Below are 19,151 nucleotides of genomic sequence, written 5' to 3' on the forward strand. Positions count from 1 at the left end.
TTTGACTTCCGACGGATGCAATTTCATACCATCGAAGTCATAAAATGCGCTTGGAAGTGCTATATAAAAGTACAACAATGACCAGTTACGCAATCAATGTATTTTTATATGTAACCTAATCATTTTGTGTAATCAAAATTTAGGTATTATCGGTTCTATTTTCTTGTCATGATTTGTAGTTATTTCAAAATTATTTGGATATTATGTTAATATCTGTTATTATTCAGTTGTTTTGATATTCGATTTTCTCACATTTGACTGTCTTGACATTTGGTTATCTCAAGGTTTGATTTTCTCGACATTCTCTGACATCATTAGCATGTCACACCCAGAAATCATTGCACAAAATGGCGCCTACTATAGTTGCGATAAATAGCAGACAGTCGACGCTGGATACGTCGACAAACAACTCCTGCAGCGGGTTTGCAGATACATTTAGGTCGAGATGTGATATTACAACTTCTGTAGAATCCTGATCTTGGAGTCGGTCGTCCAACAGCCACATGTGTGTGTCTAGCAAATGTAAATTTTCAGTCACCAATGGTAAAGCTAGGCTTAAGAATATAGACAAAATCCTGTGTTATTATGATTTGCTGAAAATAGAAAGAGAGTAAAATATAAATATTAACCAGTTTACTATTGTTTTCAAATCTAAATGATAACCAAACAAAAAATAAATCAGGTAGTGTTGATGGTGAGGAGAAAAGCTAAACACATTCAATATCATAAAAATACAATTTTAATTTGAAAATTTGTTGTGAACTCAGTGACCATAAACTGAGATTGAGTTCCGTCGAAATAATGAAGAGTAATTTTAGAATGCGCCAAAATTATGAACTTTAGGATAGTCTAATGTCAAAAGTGCCATTATTCATTAATATTACGTATAGAAGAGCTAGCAATCTATTTGAAAGCATACTATAAATGAGGAGAGGGGACATAGGGTAAATTGTATTTCTTATCATTTATTTTACACATGTAGTTCTTTTTCATTGCAATGCTGAATTTCGGCCATTTATGTCTATAAATTGGCTAGACTGAGAATAGTAGTGGACCACCATTTCAACCGAGTACAAGTGTGTTGCTGCTGCTGCAATACTGTGATACAAGTGGACAGGCTTCAATCATCATTCTCTTAGACTTGTATGAACTGCTCTGTGATCTCTAGCTATCAGTGGTGCCCTCCAGAATAACAGCGTTCTTCTGCAAGCAAAACTTCTGTATTTATTTCGTTGTTGTGTTGCAGAAGCCATTGACTGTCATCAATTTCTACGGTCAGGAACGGTAAGTTATGTGCACACTTCATCAATGGCAATCCCATATTTTAGTGAATTTATTCATTGTATTATTCTTTGCTTTGTTTCTTGTAATTATTTTGAGAGGTATTATAGCCATGACCTTTAACTTTAAATGGTTAAAATGAAGGCATAGAACAGTGGGCTGAGCCTATTGTTAGTTCTAAGGTTCCAAAGCTACCAGTGTTTGATGAGACTAGTGGCAAGACGAAAGCACTTATTTTAAGGTTTGAGCGATTTGCTGCATCTCAGAAACGTGAGAGTTAGGTTATGATTCTTAGTGCATGTTTAAATGTTTAAAGGCAGCTTTGTGGAAGCGTTATGATATGAACAGGGCAGAAAGTGGATAGAGCATTTTTCATTTGCAGCTAGTTTAAAGTAGAGATGACAGGTATTTTAATTAGTTAATTAGGAAACCAAGATGACCTCCCTTGTCCACAAAACTATATATTTTCGTAAAACTTATTGTATGAATTTTATTTTTTTTTAGTATTTTTGTTATGTAGTTTGAACAAAAATGTGCTTTTTCGGTCAAAAGTGATTTTAAAAAAATAGCTTCTCAACCATGCTTCTGTTTCCTGTCAAAATGTATTTAAGGGGTATATCTGTTTACTATGAAGAAAGTGCCGTCTCAAAAACTTTCTATCACTTGTCAATTTTGCAGGGCAGCAGCTCAAATTTTACTACTAGTTTATGCATAAATTAACAACCAGGCTAGTTGTCTGTATGATTGTTGTAACACTGTTCAACCAAAAACAATGCCCCGACGGTGTTTTGAAGATAAACACATTGTCAATCATTTGTGAAAATTTTAAAACAAAAGGTAAAAGCGTCTAGGAGCTATTTTTGTTTAAAGTTCTGGGATGTACACTAAAAAGAAGCTGAGATAATTGCGAATTTGCATAACAATTCACTCAGTAAAAATGCTCATAATTAAAATGGCTGTAACAGTTCCAAATTTAAATGTATTATCGTTTTGATAACAGTTAAGTATAGTGCATAATATGGAGATCCCGTCATTTCTTTTTTCACCATGTTTCTTTTTATTATTTATGTACAGCCTTGCTAAATCTTGCTAAGCATTCAAAAGAGAGAATGTTTGCACCTGTTATCTATATTTTTAAATCTTTCCACTATTCACAATTCTACAAAATTTTAACAGTCTATTGCCAAGACTGTTTGGATAATAAAAAGCAACAAAAAAAATCATTCCCAAGTGCCCACGAACCTGCATCTCTACCTTAAGTAGTTATTTTGACCAATGGGTAGACCTGCTGGAGTTGATAAGAGTTTTGAAGAAGCTAAGGACTTAGTGATGAGAGATCAGTTGATGAGCACTTTTGGTAAAAAGTTTCCCATTTTCGTAGGCGAAATGTCACCTAAGTAAGTTAAAGAAATGGCTGACGTAGCTGATAAGATAGAGATTCACGTAATCTGGCATGTGGTAAAAATCTGAAATCTAGCCGATTTCAAAATAGTAGTCAGAAAGGTCAGTTATTGTGCACAGGTTGGAAAGGTAAAGGTGTAGGTCTAAGTCAGGCTGTTATATTTGCGGTGTTCCAAATCACTCTTCTGTCAGTTGTCCTAATTGTTATAAAAGTTCCAAGCTAGGATAATTCAGCTGCAATGTTAATATGTCTGAATAAAAATAATAATTCACAAGAAGTCAGTGCTACATATGTAGTTCGTGACGAAGGTCTTGAAGGCAGAGTTAAGAATTTAATTGATTACATTTTAATTTATTCAAAATTTTCGAAGGATTATGTACAGATTGTACAGGATGTTTTGGCTCGTTTAAGGATTAACAGGATTAACTACTAATTACTAATTTAGAGTTTATTGGTCACCAGGTAGGAAACGGTATATTGCAAGTATTACAAGATAAAATAGAAGACGTACAGCAGGATTAAGAATGCTGTTACAATAGTTTTTCCAAGTTTGGGAAATGTAAATTTATTGGAAGTTATGGCTGAATATTGGACTGAAAATGTACCATCTAACACATACTGGACTCCTCCTCCACGGACCTGATAAAGCAGGAGTCAACTTAGCCAAGATAGCATCTGCAAGTACTGGCTTCCGAAGTATGAGTGAAGAATCAAACAGAGCTGAAATTTGAAAACGGATTCCATGATATCGAACGATTTGCAAGCAATGTTTAGACGTTGAAGAGAAGATATATATCTACCTGAATTTGTTGACCATCAATTATAATTGACGACTTGGAAATAAATGTGATAACTTCGTTTCAATGTGAATTCAGCCGCTGACTGCCTAATCATTGAATACCTTTTAGCTTTCTTTACATTGACATAACTGTCAGCATTAACACTATTCATTATGTTTCGTATCCCTGTATTTGGTGAAAAGGGATTTTTGTATGTCAGAGCTAGCAACAAGGTGTTGGTGTCTCTCATATCACGAAGTTGTCTTGCTGTTGTAACTTTTTGTTTTGCTCTCCGGTGCAGTATTTTACCCCTGTGAGTTTCTGCATGACTCCATTGACTTCGGCACATGCTGGCATAGATAGAAGCCACGCCAGACGTTCATGTTCAGTCCCCTGGTGAGTTTTACACTCATCTTCAAGCTCCTCGTCATGAGTAAGCTTCAAAGTGCCTGTACACAGGTAAGTCTCAAGGCTAGACATGGATTGTAGATACAATCAAGCAGATTTGGCACGCAGGTTGTGTCCAGAAGTAGTTAGATAGGGGAACATTTCTGATACAGCTTGAAGATGCCTTCACAAATTGCCGACGAATGCCCACATGTCTATGTACTGTAGCCACACGAAGGCTGTTCGATTAGTCTTCATCGTTTCCTTCCGTCTTTGGAGATGGCCTTTTAATGTGCGCAACATTTCAGATTTACTAGCCTCCTCTGCAAATTGATGTCCTTTCATTAACCGGGTATAGACAGAATGTGCTTCTTGCAGATCAGGGTTGTCTGAGGTGAAATTGCATTTGATATTGCAACTTCAAAGTGCATAACATACCATATCTACCAGACGATGTGCATGAGCAGCTCTTGATATGTCTTTTGAGGCATATATTGTTTTGAGCAATTCTGGGAGACCTGAATTAGCCATAAGGTGATCTATACTCAAAAGTAAAACTCATCTCAGTATGGATGGTGAAAGCTTTTCACCACAGTGGAAGGTCAAATGTGACGATTGGTGTTACATTATGTCGCAGTGCATGTTCAGAGACAAATTTCAAATAATCACATAAACTCACATCAATCATAGGGTGAAATACTACAAATGATTTCCGGGATGGTGTCCATGATGGTCAAACTGCATGATTCCAGACCATGCAGGTCTGTATGACCCAAACAATAGTGATGTATTCCACAAGATATTTAGATTTTCTGTTGTGTCCTTGACTATCTCGGTAATTATGTCGTTGTACAACATGTCCACTATACCTTGACCTTCTACTCTATGAAACTGTATTTGAATATGACCTGTTGATATATCTTGAGGACTGACCCTTCTTCTTGGAACAGGGTGACCTTGTTTAGTACCAGGTGTTACAGTGGCAATTATCCGCATATCATGGAATGTATCATTACCATTCATTTTGTCCAAACCTCTGTACCTCATTGTAGGAACTGCAGAATCAATAATGATGAAGTGAGTCAATGATGCTGAAGCTTTACTGCCAATCCCAGCTGTAGTGGAGTGAGTAGGATACAGGGTCTGACTGCTTGCATAATGGCCTGTCCAAGAGGTGCCAGTTTCACACCTACCTTTTTTTCAACAAAAAATCTTTTTAGCAAGACCTTGAGACATTGTTCTTGAGACTCAATGTTGAAACACTTTGGCATGAAGTATATTCCTTTGGAATTTGCTTTCTGGTGCGAAAATTTACACTACACATGGTAGGTAATAATAATAAAATAATAATATAATAAATATAAGTTTATATAGCGCTTAGTATCCATCGCAGTGATGCTCAATGACGCTTAGTTTCACAGATAGGCTTGCTGAAAAAGGTAAGATTTGAGTTTGGTTTTGAAGATGTTAACATTTGGTGCAGAACAGATGTCATTCGGTAATTGATTCCATAAAGATGGCGAGGAATAGGCGAATGACCGGTCACCATAATTCTCGAGATGAGTTCTAGGTATGGCAAGTGTATGTTTCTTACTTGAGCAAAGGGTTCTCTGGTTTTGATTTTTGTGAATAAGGTCCGATATGTAGGATGGTGTCAATCCATGTAGTGACTTGTACGTGAGTAGTAAAATTTTGAAGTGTATCCTATGGTGAACTGGCAGCCAATGTAATTTACGAAGAACAGGAGTGATTCGATCAAATTTTTTGATACGTGTAATTAGACGGGCAGCACAGTTTTGAGCCCTCTGAAGCAGGTGTATCTGTTATTTTGGTAAGCCATAGAGTAAGGCATTGCCGTAATCCAGTTTAGCGGTTATAATAGAGTTAATGAGTTTAAGACAGGTATGCTCAGATAGATGTTGGCGAATGAGTCCTATGCGTCTGATATGCATGTATATACTCTGGCATGTACTGATGATGTGTTTACTGAACTGAAGTTAATCATCGAAGATGACACCAATGTTGCGAGCTGCTTTAACTGGTTTAACGAGTGTTGATCCAATGTTGATACCATGCAAGGGGTTCAAATTTTGAACGGATTAGCAATATCTCTGTTTTACCATCATTTAGCTGTAGTTTATTGTTAACCATCCAAGCCTTGATGTTAGATAGGCAATTTTCAATTTGTGATGTGGCAGCTGAAATGTTATCTTTAGTGAAAGAAAAGTAAAGTTGATTGTCATCAGAGTATTGGTGAAAATGAAGATTGTGGTGACGAATAATTTGACCAAGTGATGAGATGTAAATTGAGAATAACATGGGACCGAGTACTGATCCTTGGGGAACTCCATAATGAAGAGTTGTTTCTTTAGATGAATGACCATTAATGACAATTGACTGATATCTGTTCGTGAGATATGAAGCTAGCCATTGCCAGACAAGATCACATATGTCCATATCTGCTAGCCGTGCAAGAAGGATGTCACGGTCGATCGTGTCAAAGGCAGCAGACAGGTCTTGGAGGAAAAGGATAACATATTGTCCTGCATCAATACACATTGATATTTCATTGTGGACTTTGATGAGTGCTGTCTCGGTGCTGTGAAATTTCCTGTATGGAGACTGAAGAGGTTCCAGAAGAGAGTTCCTAGCAAGGTAGTCATTTAGTCTCCCGGTGACGACTTTTTCCAGAACTTTTGAAAGGAAAGGTAGGTTAGAGATAGGTCGGTAATTATTGAGTATTTGCTGATCAAGTGTTTTTTTTTTAAGCAGTGGTATGACAACTGCAAACTTCAGATTAGCTGGTACGAGTCAATGTTGGAAAGATAGGTTGATGAGATACATGAACCAGGGTATGATCTGTGATTGAACTTTCTTGAATAAATATGTGGGAATTGGGTCGAGACAACATGATTTAGACGGTGATTCCTTGAAAGTTGTTCAGATGTACATGTAGCATTTCCCATGCTCAAAATATAGTCTGACAACTCAGATATGCTTAAAATGACATCTACGGGGAAAGTTGTATCAAAATAGAGATATTATGATAATTCTGAAATGTGCAAAATACCTGATTTTCAGTTATGCAAATTCGACCTACTTGCTCTCTTTATATTTATTTAGACTTTTTATATGTGGGTCTAAAGACCATTGTCAAACGCATAGGCAAGAACACAGTTCTGTTGCAATTAGTGACAGGTTTCCCTATTATTTTTGCTAAATTGACTGGACTACTTTATCATTTGATTATGACTCTGAGTGCTATAAGTTGGGTGCCACATATAGAGCAGGGTATGCCCATCCATTTCGAATAAATGATATAGTACTATGTTTGCCACGATGACCAGACAGCTTTCACTTATTCATTTATAAATGTACTGAAGTGTACACATCGTTGCTGGTGGCGTTGTTGATGTTGCAGATATAGTGAAATATTATCTTTTATTTATAAGGAATACGGTAAAAATATTAAATGTATTAACAGATAGTGTTAAAACAAACATAGTATGGCGATCACCGCGTAATAGTTAAAATGACAATAAATATTCGATATTTTTGCTGTGCAAAATGTCTTTAATATATGTTATACAATATATTACAATATAAAATAGTGTTGTTTACTCCAATTATCACATATACAATATACTGACTTATATTCATTATCACTGTACATTATACTGAGTTATATTTATTATCACCTGTACATTATACTGTCTTACATTAAGTATCACCTGTACAATATACTGACTTACATTTATTATCACATGTACATTATACTGTCTTACATTTAGTATCACCTGTACATTATACTGACTTATATTTATTATCACCTGTACATTATACTGACTTATATTTATTATCACATGTACATTATACTGTCTTACATTTAGTATCACCTGTACAATATACTGACTTACATTTATTATCACCTGTACATTATACTGTCTTACATTAAGTATCACCTGTACATTATACTGACTTATATTTATTATCACCTGTACATTATACTGTCTTACATTAAGTATCACCTGTACATTATACTGACTTATATTTATTATCACTAGTACATTATACTGTGTTACTCCCATTATTACATGTACATTATACTGTCTTACATTTATTATCACCTGTACATTATACTGTTTTACATTAAGTATCACCTGTACATTATACTGACTTACATTAAGTATCACCTGTACATTATACTGTCTTACATGTATTATCACCAGTACATTATACTGTCTTACATTTATTATCACCTGTACATTATACTGTCTTACATTAAGTGTCACCTGTACATTATACTGTCTTACATTAAGTATCACCTGTACATTATACTGTCTTACATGTATTATCACCAGTACATTATACTGTCTTACATTTATTATCACATGTACATTATACTGTCTTACATTAAGTATCACCTGTACATTATACTGTCTTACATTTATTATCACCTGTACATTATACTGTCTTACATTAAGTATCACCTGTACATTATACTGACTTATATTTATTATCACCTGTACATTATACTGTCTTACATTAAGTATCACCTGTACATTATACTGACTTATATTTATTATCACTAGTACATTATACTGTGTTACTCCCATTATTACATGTACATTATACTGTCTTACATTTATTATCACCTGTACATTATACTGTTTTACATTTATTATCACCTATACATTATACTGTCTTACATTAAGTATCACATGTACATTATACTGTCTTACATTTATTATCACCTGTACATTATACTGTCTTACATTTATTACCACCTATACATTATACTGTCTTACATTAAGTATCACCTGTACATTATACTGTATTACATTTATTATCACCTGTACATTATACTGTCTTACATTTATTATCACCTGTACATTATACTCTTTACATTTATTATCACCTGTACATTATACTGTCTTACATTTATTATCACCTGTACATTATACTGTCCTATATTTGTTATCACATTTAAATTATACTATTATATGTAAATTACTAGTATATTTTTTTTACTCCCATTACCTTATATTGTGCTAGATAGACTAATATATGATTTACGCTAAACTTTTGAATATATTTCGTGAAATCATGTATTTTTTTATTGAACAGCATGAATAATATAATAAGAATATTTAATCCATTTTGTAATTTAAAAGACTGTTTCATTTTTAGGTTTGTTTGTTGGAACGTTATCATATTTAATATCTCCATCCACGTGATCCTTAAGAGTCCACCACGTCAGCACTTTGAAGAACAGACCAATGATCTTTATAGCTAATATCACTAACATGTATTTCATGCGATATTGCGGTAAGTCGTATATCCAACAAGCGCCATCATCGCCACATGCTTTTGTTTCCCATAATATGCACGAAGAATCAATGATCGCTCCAACGAATACGGGCGTAGGAATCCACGCTGAAATAATAAGAAAAATAACATAAGATCATTTGAATACTTGACACATGACAATGGTACATATATTTCACAGTTGTGACCATTCGTGTAAAATATGACTGCTGATATGTTACGATAAACATCATGATATTTACAATATACGTCACCATTTTATGCATATTCATGTGTCGAAAGTTTGTATTAAAGACAATAGCAAACACGTAGTAAGCAGTTATAGTTTTTTGTAATTGTTATCTTCGCGTTTCTAATAATAATCTGTCAAAGTAAAGACACATAAGAACTGTGTGACGTGTTTCGGGCACCGTGAACAAGAGCTTGTACAATATATTGGCGATCCGCCCTGCTAGGATTGCCCCTAAAATGCGCTTTTTCTTTTACTGTTAAGTCGAAATATACGTTATGTAAGGAAAGTAACATTCATCATCGCCAATCGACAAAATTGTGATTTAATTCGAAAATATATATTGTTGACTGAATGGGGGCAAATGAGATATAATGTATAACTGTTTTTACTTTCAAAGTCGTTTTATCTTAAGTATGACTTAATAAGTTGTTTACCTAATAGCTGAGTGACCATGTTTTGAACTCCAAGTGCAAACGGTTTATCAATTGGATCTACGCACCTACAACAAAGATAGACATGGTTTTCAAGACATGTAAAGAATATTGTAGCTTGTGTGCGTGGCGTGGTGTGGATTGGTGTCGTGTTGATAGTGTGACGTGTTGAGTTATGGTTGGTTTGGCCGTGGTGTGGTGAGATGTGGTGTGGTGAGATGTGGTGTGGTGAGATGTGGTGTGGTGAAGCGCAGCGTGATGTCATGTGTCACACTGTGATGAGGCGTGGTTAGTGTAATATACGTTATGGTGCGGCGTGTGTACGTAGTATGGTCTGGCTGGTGTGATACGATGCGAGACATAACGTGGTGCATTGCGGTGTGGTTGCATGGTGCGGGTTGACATGTCCGGGGTGACATGATGTGTGGCATTGTACGGTCTGGCTGGTGTGATACGACGCGAGGCATAACGTGGTACATTGCGGTGTGGTTGCACGGTGCGGGTTGACATGTCCGGGATGACATGGTGTGTGGCGTTGTACGGTCTGGCTGGTGTGATACGATGCGAGGCATAACGTGGTGCATTGTGGTGTGGTTGCATGGTGCGGGTTGACATGTCCGGGGTGACATGGTGTGTGGCGTTGTACGGTCTGGCTGGTGTGATACGATGCGAGGCATAACGTGGTGCATTGTGGTGTGGTTGCATGGTGCGGGGTGACATGGTGTGTGGCGTTGTACGGCCTGGCTGGTGTGATACGATGCGAGGCATAACGTGGTGCATTGCAGTGTGGTTGCATGGTGCGGGTTGACATGTCCGGGGTGACATGGTGTGTGGCGTTGTACGGTCTGGCTGGTGTGATACGATGTGAGGCATAACGTGGTGCATTGCGGTGTGGTTGCATGGTGCGGGGTGACATGGTGTGTGGCGTTGTATGGTCTGGCTGGTGTGATACGATATGAGGCATAACGTGGTGCATTGCGGTGTGGTTGCATGGTGCGGGTTGGCATGGTGTGTGGCGTTGTATGGTCTGGCTGGTGTGATACGATGCGAGGCATAACGTGGTGCATTGCGGTGTGGTGGCATGGTGCGGGTTGACATGTCCGGGGTGACATGGTGTGTGGCGTTGTACAGTCTGGCTGGTGTGATACGATGTGAGGCATAACGTGGTGCATTGCGGAGTGGTGGCATGGTGCGGGTTGACATGTCCGGGGTGACATGGTGTGTGGCGTTGTACGGTCTGGTTGGTGTGATACGATGCGAGGCATAACGTGGTGCATTGCGGTGTGGTGGCATGGTGCGGATTGACATGTCCGGGGTGACATTGTGTGTGGCGTTGTACGGTCTGGCTGGTGTGATACGATGCGAGGCATAACGTGGTGCATTGCGGTGTGGTGGCATGGTGCGGGTGACATGGTGTGTGGCGTTGTATGGTCTGGCTGATGTGATACGATGCGAGGCATAACGTGGTGCATTGCGGTGTGGTCGCATGGTACGGGTTGACATGTCCGGGGTGACATGGTGTGTGGCGTTGTACAGTCTGGCTGGTTTGATACGATGCGAGGCATAACGTGGTGCATTGCGGTGTGGTGACATGGTGCGGGTTGACATGTCCGGGGTGACATGGTGTGTGGCGTTTTACGGTCTGACTTGTGTGATGTGTTGCTCATTATAAAAAGTTTGAAACACTTACCTTAAAACGAGCTCCAGACTAAATGTCGCAGGAAGGAACCCGATGAAGGTAAAAATGAAGAAAACGATAACAAACACTATAACAGAGTGAGTACATGCTTCCCTGCATATACCAGTCTTAGCATAGCCAAGTATTGACAAGTCGTCTTCGCTGGGAAAGTATGCAGGGTTGTTGTCCATTACATAGTTGTGCGTCACTGTATCAGAACTATTACTGGCCATCAAGGAATGATTACTTGGGAAAACAAAACTGATTTTACTAGACATGGCACTGATAGTTGTGCTGGTACAGATGCATTCCGTGAAGTTCTATTTAAAAAAAAACAGATTTTATAAAGTCTTGTTTATTATAATAATATAATGTATTCCCTGTCAAAGTCGATATAAATTGAATTAAACATTACCTTTACATGTGACATCGGGGAATTGAATGATTGACATCCTGCATGGCATGGTGAAGGATACGTTATTCCATCTGATCCACATACCGGATCAAAAACATCATCTTGACATATACATTCAGCGTTACAGGAAGTTACATTGTTCACATTGCTATCATTGCCATAAAATCTGGAAAAATGAACAGGCTCAAAACGTGATTTGATTCAGCATGCTAATATAAGAACCTATGTATCATCTGAAAGTTTAAATATAGTTGAATACGCTTGTGCATATGACGTACCAATGTATGTCTAATGGATTACTTGACAGGAAATTCTGCTATTGTGCTTTTTAACTATTCCAATTATTGAAAACATCGTTTTTAGTAACGCGAATATCCTGTGAATTGCACCGAACATTCGTGGTACTTTAGGCTATATGACATCGACCCATACACACGGTTTCGCTGAAAACAAACGACCACCCATGGCCGGGAAAGCGTGCGTGATCGTGTTCAGAAAATAATTACTTAACCAGGTTTACCATGAAACGCACCAAAGCCCGCGAAGTTGTGTTAGGTTTTGTCAACGATAAATATAGGTTTAGAGTGAGAGTTCTACCAAGATACAATTGTGATGAGACGGCCCAATAAATGAACGTAGGCTAGTAAATATGTCAAGACGATCGCTTCTCGGTTTTAAAGGCCCCGACTCGAAGTACTAAGCCCCTTTTGTTATTTTTCTTTTTTTTTACCTCACCTTTTTGTCAATGCGCTAGAGAGTATGGCTAAACACTTACTTCAAAATGGCGATTAGTCATAGTATGGCAGCCATTTTGTTTTGACATTTCGTATTGCAAAATTTCTGCTCATTTTTTTCAACCAGTGTTGGGAAGAGGACCCAGTTATGGTGCATTATGGGTATATATTTTTTTCAGAATTGCAGCTGCATTTTTGAAACTTGGTATGAGGATTAGTACATGTCTAATCTTTTTCTGGTATTTTGATTGTTCAATTACTTTGTCTGAGATCTTATATTGAACAACCGAAAGTGAACATTATCACCATGCTTTAGGGGTTTCAGAATTCCTATTTTTTTAGTGTGGCATCATCGACCGATAGACTTCCCAAATCTTGAGAAATATAGCGGTCAAGTGATATTTCCCGCCGTATTGGATTATTTAGTCACTTTATATCTTGTACGGGTCTAGGAATACCGACTACTTTTAGAACAAATCATTAAATTCACAGTAAAAAATCTTTAGAGAACAAAACTTTTAATTTACGGAACATGTAGTTAATTTCCCTCATGGTGGTCATGGTTAATTAACATATTTGCAATTTGCATATGCGCACTGCCGTATACATATATCAAATCTATCAGATGATGTATATTTTGTACAGTAGTAGCATGCTTAGTAACTTCTAGAAAATGTCTGAATTACATATAAATTTGTAAATCGTGTTACCCCTGTTGCTACCTGAATACATTCAAATCGGATTAAAATGTACTTAACCCCAATAATCAGGTTAACATATTAACACTCAACAATTTGGTTCAGGATCCTTATTTCGCATATAAACAATAAACATAGTTTTATCATATGATGGTATTTTTGTATGGTAATGTTTATGCCTATTGTAAACGCTGTGTAATAATATAATTGTACAAACCCGACTGCGTATTCTGTATTAATGCCAGTAAATCTGTAATTACTACAACCAATGAAAATTAGCATGACAGAGAGAGGTGCTGTGAGTGCCGCTGCAATTACGATATTTCTAGCTGTTGTCTTTAACTTTGGTTTGTATTTTCGCATGAGTGTGCCTCCAACAAAAATCGCCAGTCCACTCGGTATAACAAATGCAAAAGCTGAGAAAACATAAAAGTAACGAACGTTGGTTTGTCAATCACGCTTTTCTGTTGGAATGTGAGAAAATTATATACTAGTATCTTTGATGCAGTTACGGCGGTTACATTATCACCGCTCATCGCAAACGATTGTGGGATACTAGTATATTATGTCATTTCCGTCTGCGCAATGCAATATGTGATACTAGTACTTACGTCATTTATGCGCAGTGTATGTTTACGATTATGTCACGTGGTCACCACTTATACCACGTATGTTTGTACAAAACATGACGTCATTCAACACAGAATTCTCGATTAGTTTATTGTTGTTTGCCGAGGTTTGTACTAGAATCTACTACCTTACTATACCTATATTACTATACCTTCTATATCTACAATATCATTAGTTCTAAATGTTGTCATACTTACGGACAATGATTCCTGCTATTGACATGGTAACTCTGAATTGGTCACTGATGTATTTAACACAAAAAGGTGCGAATGCTGCCATTAGGGCCATATCGGATGTACGTACGAACATAAGTGCCAGGTAAGTTTTGTTGCAGATGAGACGCTTCAGTGCCTGCGGTAGATCTGAAATATAACAGAAGTTCGGATTCGCACTTTTAGTAATACTACAAACACAATTTCGTTAAATTGATAGTAAACAATTCTATGAATGTGCCAAAATACACTCTAGAAAGATTGCTGTAAAAATTAGCTGAGGCGATAGTAGTATCTATCTGTGGTGTGTGCACGGTGATATGTGTTGAGGCTACCATTAAAAACGAAAAGGGTAAGACAACAACACATTTCTAAATAAATGATTTTATTACGGAATTGTTTTGTTTTTGTTTCTCTTGCGTCCTACAAAGATAGTTAAAATGCGTATTTTCCTTCTGAATTGTATTGCATATGTCTGATATTGCCACAAACGAATGAATTAACTAGCAACTGTGTCCACGGAAGTGGAAATTATCATGTCATTGTTTAATTGCGAATTAAGAACATAGTAAGGAATCATATTATCCTCATACATTAATTTCCCTTTTTTCTATGATTTGATATTATTATACCTCGTAACCCTAACAACCAATCAGATTCGCGCATTTTGCGGTTAGTATATTTGCACATTATCCATGGGTTATAGTAACAATGTTATGCCCCAGAATATGAATATTAAATATTGATACGAAATATGTATCTTTCGAAAATTTGAATTAACTGTTTTATGCTGGGAAAACGTGATATATACTTAGACAGTTTGTTAAAGGGAAAAGTCTCTTTGCTGAAAAAAAAGAGTAACCAGTACTATAACATTATAAATCTGTTCCCTCGGCCTAGCTTGACTGTCCGGCAACTGATATATTTCAAAAGTAGGTGTATTATGTTCACATCAAAGTTTCCACAAAGATATACTCTTCACAATCTAACTTAATTTTAACCATGGCTTGTTTATTTACGTTGCTGCTCAGTATATCTTCAATAGAAAAATGCGAGTTCCAGGTACAATTATATTTTGCTCCTGACGCATCAAAAACGCTCCGTTGCAGTTTGATTTTGTTACCCTGATTTTGATCATTTTAATGTTTCCGTCGCTACAAACAACGGAGGGAAATGCTGACTTGAAGTTGGGTATATTAAGCGATATTGAACAATTCATTCCTATATACACTCGCAATATATTGTGGTATGACCACCTTTGACGGGTGGTTATTGCTTGAATATCTGTACATCGTAATAATGGAAACCAACTTAAAACAATAACATACCTTTCATTTTTTGCTTCCGAACAGGTGCAGCATTCTTAGATTCGTCTACTCCTTGCTTATATGTATCTTCGCCTCCAATCTTAGCATGGAACCTTTTTGGGAGTAGCATAAATGGTATCCCAATCATAATACACAATGTACCGTTGATAATAAAAGGTAGCCACCATGCACCGACCCAGCGTGGATCATACGGAGTAATACCAACCATTGATGTATCAACACGGTAGAAATCTACGTAAAGGTTACTATATGCGGCTGATAACGGAAAGCCGATGAGCGGACCAATCGCATACATAGCAAACATCATACCTAGATCGAACAATATAGTAAAAATTACAGCTATTTACATGCCCATTTTTTATTGTGCTCAATGGTGGTGGATTGCATCCTTGAAATCAAAATCGTGTACGATTGAGTGCAGTCGTTCAAAAATAGTGTTTTTATATCGAAATAATATCAATGTTATTAAATGCTTGCTTACACTTATAACATCAGAAAAAGACGTTTCGTCACTAGGGTGTGAAAGGCGTATTGGTGATGAAACTACACCTGTCGTGTTATCGTGACCATTAGAAGTTTAAGTAATGCCCAAATTAGGATACATGAGTATGTATATTAAGATATGTGTCATTGACAGTGAACACTACTCCCTGGTACACAAATATAATTTGGAAAAAATATATTGTGTAGAAATTGTAATTTTGAGTTCGATTTCCGAAAATCACAATGATAGGACTTTATTTAACATTGATATCCTATGATAGAACTTTATTGCCAAATACTGTCATGTGTTCGGTTGTATGATTTTAATGGATGGATTACACGTCCCAATATCTTGAATATAATGTTTTATTGAGAATAATGTAATAACAGCGAAACTAGTTATGGGGAGACATGGGTAAAATCCAAAAACTACATTTCTGTCGGAATATTTCAATTTCAGCGACAACGTTTAATTTTACACATGAGCTGTGTCTTCGCGATTAGCAATCAGTGATAAAAAGGTCCAACAACTGACAAAATGTCTAATACTACTCAGTACTTTCTATAAAAATAGCATGCATATACCTAAATAGAACGGCGCTCTATTTTTGACAACGTTATCGTCAATATACGTGACTCCGAGAATGAAGATTGGAGATATACCGATGCCGAACATCGTTAGACCTGCGAATATCAGTAGCAACACTTTAAACTGATCGCCACTAATAGCCCCATCGTTGCATCCATCCCCGGTGTCGTTAACGGAATATTCTACGTCATTTCCGGCACTGCAGAGAACCGAAGTCGAGTTGTCACTGTGAATGGTACCGTATTGATATGGTTCAGACATAAACTGTAGGCAGCTGACTATGTATAATCCTATTCCCGCAAGTACCATGCCGCCTCCTATCCAACGTGGCGTGTGGCTGTTTCGTCTACCACCAATGTAACCAACTAGAAGCAATGCCACAAGCTGGGCAACATCGGTGAGAGTGAATGCAAGACCGACTACCTTAGACGGTAAACTATAGCGTTTCTCCCAATTACTAACAGAGGTTGTCATACTTGCAAAATTTAAAGTCACGCACAGTGTTGCTACCACGAGACCGGCGAGCGCAACATGAAACTTCGCAAATACTTGTATACACAAAGGGCGCCATGTACTTATTCCGCATCTATAATCATTCTCGTCGGTCTTAGACGTTTTAAAGGTGACATTCACGGTCGGGTGATTAAGCAGAGATCCCTCCGTTTCTGTCCGTACATCATGGTTATTGTTCTTTTTCCCATTGTTATCCATATTTATATCTCGGGGGACGACAGGAATCACCTGAAATACCAACATGCACGCTTTTAAACACTTACACACAAAGCATTGTTCATCAATGGACGATTGTTTTTCTTAAATCCCACGTAACACTGTAGACATATATGTGTTTTGCATTGCAGACAAACAATTGTAAATCCACCTAAATATCACAATGCTCGCCATTTTCTTTCATTTTCTTATGCTAAGTAGTAATTTTCAAATGACGCCGTAGAACCAGTGTTCCATTGCAACTAAAGACTCCACTGTAGCCAAACACGGTTTATAACATATTCTATAGTTTAGATTATTGAGAAATCTAAGGCAATGTAATGAATTTCACGTCACGTTAAATCACCTGCATACATTTGTATTGAGAATAACGTTGACTCGTTGTTTACCAAATCTGTGCCACCATGACTCGTCCATTCAAGGTTATACATACACTTGGTCCTAACTATCCAAAAATATATTATTGTTTAGACCAGTTAAGAAAGATGGCGATGCTATCTAGATTTATGTTTTTTTAGAATCGAGTGCGCAGTAACTCACCTGTGTGCTTGTTAAGGTACTGTTCTGATGCGTCGACGTCCTTGGTGAAGTTGAAAGAATGGTTGTGTATTTACATTTTGTCACGTGGTCGTTATATTCATGGTTCTTTGCTTACAAGGTTAAACAAGTCAAGAATGTATTGTAAAGTACTCGAAACTTTTATAACTAACTAGTGCGTAGTAAATCATATCAAACATGGTTGTATTTTACAGTATTTTACAGTGTTTATGGTTATGCTTCAGTATGGATTGTAATGGAGATGTATGAACAGACAAATCACTCGTTCCCATAACAACTGCATCCGATGAAGACAATATTTATAAAATTGCATACCATAGCTCCAACTTTTTATTCGAATTTACTTTGTGTTTGTTGACAAAGGAACGGAGTGATATGCATAAAGACGGAATGTCACGTCATTGCCAAGAGCGTTTACGCTCGCCGATCGTTTCATCAACGGGAGATTTATAAGCTACTTAACAATGGAAATGTGTACGCAACGGGTTCGATAGCCTTACAGTTGAGACAATGCTTGCGGGGACATAAAACTGGCATTCGTGGTTCGGAAAATTAGCATATTCAGATTATCAGCGTGCTAATATCTATTAAACTGAAGGGTGTCCTTGCAATCGGCAAGGCGACATATAAGATACGAAGTGGAGGTGTCCTAGTCTAGTGATGTTCTATGTTTAGATTCAACAATAAAGATTCTGTAATCAGTTTAGAACAAATCTTCGATCTCCAACCGGCACATTAAATGTCAACGAATGCTTAGAAATAGTCTATGGAATGCACAACAAATGATTGACGGTATGGTGTATCGCAGTAAATATTTAAAATGTAAATCATACAACGAAACAAAATCAATATGACAGACAACATGGTATTCTAACGTTTTCCCTATCACGCCACCTCAATCATACGCAGCTTGCTTGCGTGATTGGATCACCAGGGTCGAGGCCTCAATTTGACTTTCAGCAAATCTAGATCTGGTATTGCATTTGCAGGTGCGTTGAATCTGAAATGTTCATACTTAGTGGTAGAATAATATCCTATAAACAATGAATTCGTTGTGTACAAGAACGTAAAGTACCACAAGCAGATCCATGTTTTGAAAGATACCTCGATATCCACTTGACCGTGACTGAATGTCGAGGTGAACGGGACAATCTGGAACAAACAGAGAACAATAACAGCACATGCTAATCTGTGCCGTACTATTGGTGTCCATCGCGTTTGAATTATAAACATTTCTGGTATGTCTTTGCCTCGAGG

The 19,151-nt window shown here is 37.2% G+C and overlaps 1 protein-coding gene across 1 annotated transcript; it reads right to left on the bottom strand.

Moving 5' to 3' along the window:
- Nucleotides 1-7,273: 7,273 nt before the first annotated feature.
- On the bottom strand, nt 7,274-17,922 carry LOC146734609 (solute carrier organic anion transporter family member 5A1-like). Its single transcript, XM_085508055.1, has 9 exons — nt 17,877-17,922; nt 16,604-17,348; nt 15,536-15,844; nt 14,193-14,357; nt 13,583-13,781; nt 11,934-12,099; nt 11,531-11,838; nt 9,844-9,908; nt 7,274-9,285 (listed from the first exon to the last, which is right to left on the bottom strand). Exons 2-9 carry the CDS (start codon nt 17,316-17,318, stop codon nt 9,017-9,019), a joined length of 2,196 nt encoding a protein of 731 aa, XP_085364181.1. The 5' UTR covers nt 17,319-17,348; nt 17,877-17,922; the 3' UTR covers nt 7,274-9,016.
- Between the last annotated feature and the right edge of the window lie 1,229 nt (nt 17,923-19,151).

Source organism: Saccoglossus kowalevskii, chromosome 14 (genome assembly GCF_978046115.1).
Source record: "Saccoglossus kowalevskii chromosome 14, keSacKowa6.1, whole genome shotgun sequence".
NCBI lineage: Eukaryota > Metazoa > Hemichordata > Enteropneusta > Harrimaniidae > Saccoglossus > Saccoglossus kowalevskii.

What these genes read in the sequence shown, in the direction of transcription:
- LOC146734609 (XM_085508055.1), bottom strand. Translation starts at nt 17,318, where the DNA reads ATGGATAACAATGGGAAAAAGAACAATAACCATGATGTACGGACAGAA. An exon ending in AATAGCAGGAATCATTGTCC is followed by an intron (nt 13,782 to 14,192) that starts GTAAGTATGACA and finishes ATGTTTTCTCAG; the next exon opens with CTTTTGCATTTGTTATACCG. An exon ending in AATACAGAATACGCAGTCGG is followed by an intron (nt 12,100 to 13,582) that starts GTTTGTACAATT and finishes TCATTTTTCCAG; the next exon opens with ATTTTATGGCAATGATAGCA.